General features: G+C 52.0%; 1 protein-coding gene across 1 annotated transcript; it reads right to left on the bottom strand.

Annotated features, from left to right (window-relative positions):
• Positions 1 to 104: 104 nt before the first annotated feature.
• On the bottom strand, positions 105 to 6,271 carry FICD (FIC domain protein adenylyltransferase). Its single transcript, XM_073313580.2, has 3 exons — positions 6,193 to 6,271; positions 4,322 to 4,669; positions 105 to 3,250 (listed from the first exon to the last, which is right to left on the bottom strand). Exons 2-3 carry the CDS (start codon positions 4,653 to 4,655, stop codon positions 2,175 to 2,177), a joined length of 1,410 nt encoding a protein of 469 aa, XP_073169681.2. The 5' UTR covers positions 4,656 to 4,669; positions 6,193 to 6,271; the 3' UTR covers positions 105 to 2,174.
• Positions 6,272 to 6,556: the final 285 nt, after the last annotated feature.

The raw sequence follows: 6,556 nt of genomic DNA, 5'->3' as shown, positions 1-6,556 counted from the left end.
TAGTTATCAGTGGCTCAGTCATGCTGCAAGGGCATAATGAGTGGAGTCAGGAATTCTTGCTGTAACTAAGCACAATAATCCACATCTGCCTGAATGGAAAAAAAAAATGTAACAATAACTGGTAATGACATCTAGCACACAAATTTCGGGGAACCAGGCTCTACTATGTAAAATTTAAAATTTAGTGTATTAAACTTGTGCTAAGTGATATCCCAAAACAAAGATTTACATAGTAAAATACTTTATTAATCTGTTACTAAAATAACATTTTCCACAAAAAGCTAAAGTGCAGAATCCATATACACATCTTGTACTAAAATAAGCATGCTTTTAAAAACAATCCCCATTGTTTACTGTCCCAGGCAGTGATGTTTAGTGCATTGAGTCATGATACATGACATGAACATGAGCTAGCACGTACGAACAGGCAACACTATATCTTGATACTTTATTGGTCTCCTGATTTTATTATGAAACTTGCTATTAAATGGGATTCATGCCAGGCCTCTAGTGAGAAATACTTGTCAGAGGGTGGGGGAAATTATTGTGTATAGTAAACAAGGCAGCATAACAATTACAAGCTGCTACTTGTGACTTCAGAAATGGAGTGGCTGATACCGGTCAGTTAATGAGCTATGGAAAGATCTTACTGCATTCTCAGATTCAGGATGCTGCTGTAGGTAATCCAACTAGGATGCATTGGGCTGTTATATTTTCAGTTTGCTACAGTTTTTTGTCATACTATCACCTAACTAGCAGGGAAGGGGTCTGAGGAGCTACTGTCATGAGCTTCAACTGCATTTTTATCAAAGCAAGAGCACATGGCAGCATACTGACATTGTTTCATTAGATATTGCCAATTTAAGCATTTACAAACAGTAACTGGACTCTAGTATTAGAATGCAAGAAACTGATGTGCTTCTGAGTACTTGCAAAATTATAGCATCAGAAAGGCCCTCTCCATACTGTTGAGATGACATATATAGCTCAACCACAGTAGCAGTCAGAAAATCTAGAAATTGTTAAAGCCATCAGTCAGGGCTAGTAGCCTCTTGTATCAGTTGAGGCTGAAAATGCATTAACTGGGATGTAGAGTATCTAGTATTCAAATTTGCTATCTCTACTGAAATGGTGGGGTTGGATCTTGAATCCTATCATGTATAGGAACACGTACTTCCCAGGGTTTTGCAGAAGCTAACTGTTTTCAAACATGTAACTGGAGTGTTCATTGCAAGAGGCACTTTCTATGGCATGACAACAACTGCTGACAGAATTAGGTAAGCTGTTATCCTTACTAAGCTGCAGGAGGCAGTATAGGGTCCTTACACACAATGTAAGAAATCAACTTGCAATCCCGTTGAATTAAATTTGGACAGATGGGTTGTTCAGTTGCTCCTCAATCCCCTGGACAGTGGTCTCAAACCAACTTTAAACCTTTTCCCCCCCAGTTGCTGCATAAAACTCACCCAAATAGAGGGAACTGACACCATACAAAGTATGGCTGCACATACGAAGTTTGAAAAAACAAAACAAGCCCTAATTTTAGATGTTACCTTTAACAAAAATAGATTAGCTACCAAAAGAGCAGTATGGCACATGAGCAATGGGGCGAGGGCGGAAAGGAGATCTCTAGCCTTTGGACAATTGTAAAATAATCCCACTAACGAGCTTTTAAATAAAGTGCTACAACACTGGCTGAAGGGGTTTTTGTTGGAAAGCAAAATAAGGCAATGGTAGCAATACAATAAAATACCTTGTGACTTTTAGAAAGGGTGCTTGTGCCTTCCCTGTACAATACAAATTAAGATACACATGGCATCAAGGCAATTACAAGGTGTTGGCTTTAGGAAGCCATCCCACATAGGATTGTAGGAAGTAATTCAATAAGTTTTACTACAGCTTGGATCCCACTTGCAAAGTGGCCTCACTTTGGATTTCTCTCTCCTTTCCCCTCCAGTAACACAAGCTGGACCTAGTGCACATTCAACACTAATGCTTCACAGTTTAGCTTGGCATAAGGATAATGGATATAAAAAAGTACATTAATTTACTAAACATTAAATAAATGAAATGCTAAGAGTGATTTTCTCCTCTTGTGGAGTTGTTTCTCAACAGGAATGTTGAGTAGCTTTGTTACTCCACACATTCGTTTTGTCATTGGATCGTCATAACATTCAAGTTTTGACTGGAATAGTTTGCTTGTATCTAGCAGTGCTGCCATCAGCCTCAGGTAAACCAACTGAATATTCTGTTGTGGCAATAAGCAGCATATCTAACGTGGTCTCAGTACATTTTGCAATGAAACGTATGAAAGGTCTCACATCTCCTTCATTGGCTGCTTCTAAGACATGATAATACTCCGCCCTTTGCTCCTTACGGATTGTGATGGGTGGATAGCCTGCCTGCATTAGAATGAGATTCATTAACAGGCGTGAGGTCCTTCCATTGCCATCTACAAATGGGTGTATATATACCAGTTTGTAATGGGCTAAGGCCCCAAATTCCACAGGGTGTAAGCTCATGGCATCTTCGGAGTTGATCCACTGTACAAACTCCTGCATCTGTTTCTCAACATCTTGAGGATGGGGTGGGATATGATGTCCTACAAACACCTGGGTAGTCCGAAACCTCCCAGCTTCCACAGGGTCTACATAGCCCAGCACTCTCCTGTGTATCTCCAAAATGTCGCTGATGGTTACAGTGCCTATTCGGGATACCAGTGTGGTATTTACGTATTTCATCGCAGCATGCATACCGATGACTTCATTCTGCTCCACGAGACTTTTCCCAGGAACAGCATATCTGGTCTCAATGATATGCCGTATTTCAGAGAGTGTTAATGTATTCCCTTCAATGGCAACGGTGTGATAAATATGGTGGTAATAAGACTCTTCCATCACTCGACGCAGGGCTGAATTGCCTTTGGGGATTGACATCACTTTTTTAACTTTGCTGTCAATAATGCTAAAGTATCTCTGGTCTATCTCTTCAACCAGGGGCAGAGTTCGGTCCCGATTGATCAGAGCTTTTTCATGACAAGGAGAAATGGTCAGTGCTTTGGAGTACAAGTAGTCTGCTTGAATGATGTCTTTCTCCTCTTCAGAAGAGATGCCAAACTCATTCAGAGCATCCACGTAATCTGGATTCATTTTGAGGGCATACATGAAGAGTTTATGGGCTTTCTCACGCTTCCCCTGCCGTTTCATTTCAAGGGCTTGATTCAAAGCTGCTTTGGCTTCTAATTTGATTTCTGAAATGCACAACAACAGTACTTAGACACCACAGCGATGGGTACTAAGAGTGTTCCTTTAATACATATTAAAATGAAATTAATCAAGCCAAGAGCGATATAAAGAATTCATGTTCCAGACTTTACTGTGGGTTACAAATACCAGAAACTCAGGCCCGGCCCACCCTACAGTGTAGATGCACTTACACTAGCAAAACTGCACTGTAGCAGGAATAGCTTCTTTCACTTGGGAAGGTGAGTGGGCTGGAATACTGGAAGAAACAGAGTTTTGCTGACAAACTCCATTCACACTTGGAGGGCTTTGCCACTATAGTATACTGCTCCAGCTGTACCAGCAAAGCCTTCCAAGGGTACACCTGACCTTAGCCTAAAGAGAAAGGTAGGTAGATCAGGACCAGCCCTGCCTGCACAGCTTGCTGGTGGAGAAGGCCTCTTGCTCCAACTACATACAACTAGCACAGGTGTTGCTATTACAATCAGATGACTGGTCTTGCCTAGGATCCAGTTTTCAGAAATGGCAGATGGTTCATACGATGCATGTAGTCAGTTAAGCAAGGTAGGTAATGGGATCAGTATGAAGAAGCATTTCTGCAGTTTCTTTATTGAAATATTTAATACCTTTCTAGTGCACTACAAATGCAGTCCAAAATACTGTGTTCAAGATCCTGAAATTTTAATGAAGCTTCACTGGAACAGAGAAAAAGTGGGAAGAAAATCTGAAAGGACCAACAGGGCTAGTAAAATACCAGCACACACTCCTTTCATGGTTCAAATCAATGCATGCTAGCCCAGTTATGGACTATACATCAGGAGTCTTAGCTTTTATTTTCAGCTTTGCTACTGACTTGTGCGACCTAGGTTTAATTCTTCTGTAAAACGGGGACAACTTCTCTCACTTGCAAGGGTGTTGTGGGGGTTTATTAACGTTTATAGAGTGCTTGGAGATCCTTGGATAAGGACTCTCTACAAATGCAGAGAGTTACACAGTCAGTCACGCAGTAACCTGTGTCTGCAGCACATGCTCCCACAACATTTCCCTAGTCTCTCAAGTGCAGAAAGCCCATTTCTTACCTGGGGAGGGTTTGGATTTCAGCACCAGCAGCTCTAATCCACTTGAAGTCACGCTGAGTCCAGTTGTCTGCCCTGTGTGCCTGGTAATCCCTACATAGCCTACTCCCAATTTAGTTTTCAGGAAGGAGAGTCCTTTGAGCACTGCCTGACGCTGCTCTTCTACTGCAGCCAGTGGGAGCAACAGCACCAACAGAGAGCCCACCAGGAGCATTAGCACTGCTGCCCATCTGACACGGAGCCACAGACTCATCCATTTCAGCTCAGGATCCACCACCACAGCCATCGACAAGAGATTCATCTGGCCCCAGGGGTGGACACAAAGAGCATCTCTCATGGGCCGGGCCAGACCTGGGAACAGGAATTGCGTTAGCACAGGAGTTGTAGCCATGCCGGTATGATGCAGCAGCGAAGGCCGCGGTCTGGGACTCATGAGAATGGGGCTCTATTCCTGGCTCTAACACCAACCTGCTGGGCGATCTGGGCAAGTCACTAGCCCTCTAGGGTGCTGCTGTTTCCCACCCCACCTGGGTCTGTCTTATCTGCTCTGACTGTGAGCTCCTGGGGGCAGGGCCCCCCAACCAGACCCCCAATGCAAATATCAAGAGAAGGGCTCCAGGGTGGGGATGGGCCATCTACGGCGCGCCACCCATCCCCGGGCTGCAAGATCCCAGGGGGTGGCCTGACTGGGGACCTGGGGCAGCAAAGCACCCAGCGACTCTGCGGTGCCCCTGGCCCCAGCAGCCTGCTCCCCACAGGGCTCCCTGCAGGCAGCTGGGTGGTGCCTGGCCTTGGGACGCCCCCCGGCTGGGGCACCCCCTCGGAGCGGCCCCCTGCTGGAGCCCCCCCCGGACCTCGGGGCGCCCCCCTCCTGGGGCTGCGTCCCCCGGCTGGGTCCCATGTGTCCCCCCCCTCGGGGAGCCCCCCGGCTGGGTCCCGTGTGTCCCCCCCCGGACCTCAGAGCGCCTCCCTCCTGGGGCCCGTGTCCCCCCCCCCTCCTGGGGCCCCGTCCCCCGGCTGGGTCCCGTGTCCCCCCCCGGACCTCAGGGCGCCCCCCTCCTGGGGCCCCCCCAGACCTCGGGGCGCCCCCCTCCTGGGGCCCGTGTCCCCCCCCCCCGGGCCCGTGTCCCCCCCCGGACCTCGGGGCGCCCCCCTCCTGGGGCCCCGTCCCCCGGCTGGGTCCCGTGTCCCCCCCCCTCGGGGCGCCTCCCTCCTGGGGCCCGTGTCCCCCCCCGGACCTCGGGGCGCCCCCCTCCTGGGGCTGCGTCCCCCGGCTGGGGCCCGTGTCCCCCCCCCTCGGGGAGCCCCCCGGCTGGGTCCCGTGTGTCCCCCCCCTCGGGGAGCCCCCCGGCTGGGTCCCGTGTGTCCCCCCCCGGACCTCAGAGCGCCTCCCTCCTGGGGCCCGTGTCCCCCCCCTCGGGGCGCCCCCCTCCTGGGGCCCCGTCCCCCGGCTGGGTCCCGTGTCCCCCCCCCTCGGGGCGCCTCCCTCCTGGGGCCCGTGTCCCCCCCCGGACCTCGGGGCGCCCCCCTCCTGGGGCCCCGTCCCCCGGCTGGGTCCCGTGTCCCCCCCCCTCGGGGCGCCTCCCTCCTGGGGCCCGTGTCCCCCCCGGACCTCAGGGCGCCCCCCTCCTGGGGCCCCCCCGGACCTCGGGGCGCCCCCCTCCTGGGGCCCGGGCCCGTGTCCCCCCCCGGACCTCGGGGCGCCCCCCTCCTGGGGCCCCGTCCCCCCGCTGGGTCCCGTGTCCCCCCCGGGCCTCGGGCCGCCCCTCTGCTGGGGCCCGTCCCCCTCGGGGCGCCCCCGCTCCTCTGGCCTCATGGCCCGCCCACTGTCCCCAGACTCAGCCCGCGCCCCCCGGGGCTTCCCGAGGCCTCACCTGGCGGCCGCCCCACAGACGCCGGCTGCCGGCTACTGTCCCCACCCGGGCCAGACAGGTCTCCGCGCTCCGCCCTGCCCCGCCCCCGATCACCACCATTGGCTGGTCCGCCCCCGGCCTCTCCTTCTCATTGGCCTTCCGGCCTATCCGTCTCCCCTCGCCCCGCCCCCTCTTCCGGCCGTGTTTCCCGTTCAGCTCCACGTCTCCGGCGCCGGAGAGGCTCGTGGAGAGCCGCGATAGGCGGGGCGCTCACGCCAGTCTGAGCGCTAGCAGCCAATGAGAAGGCCGTTCGATCGTGAAGGGCGGGAGCTTCTATTTAAAAGCCAGGGGGCCGCCCAGCTGCCTGGGGCTGGGTGCTGAGGGG

The sequence above is a fragment of the Lepidochelys kempii genome, chromosome 15 (genome assembly GCF_965140285.1).
Source record: "Lepidochelys kempii isolate rLepKem1 chromosome 15, rLepKem1.hap1, whole genome shotgun sequence".
NCBI classification, from domain to species: Eukaryota; Metazoa; Chordata; order Testudines; family Cheloniidae; genus Lepidochelys; species Lepidochelys kempii.
The sequence above is the reverse complement of the archived record's forward strand: the minus strand, read 5'-3'. Positions and strand labels throughout refer to the sequence as shown.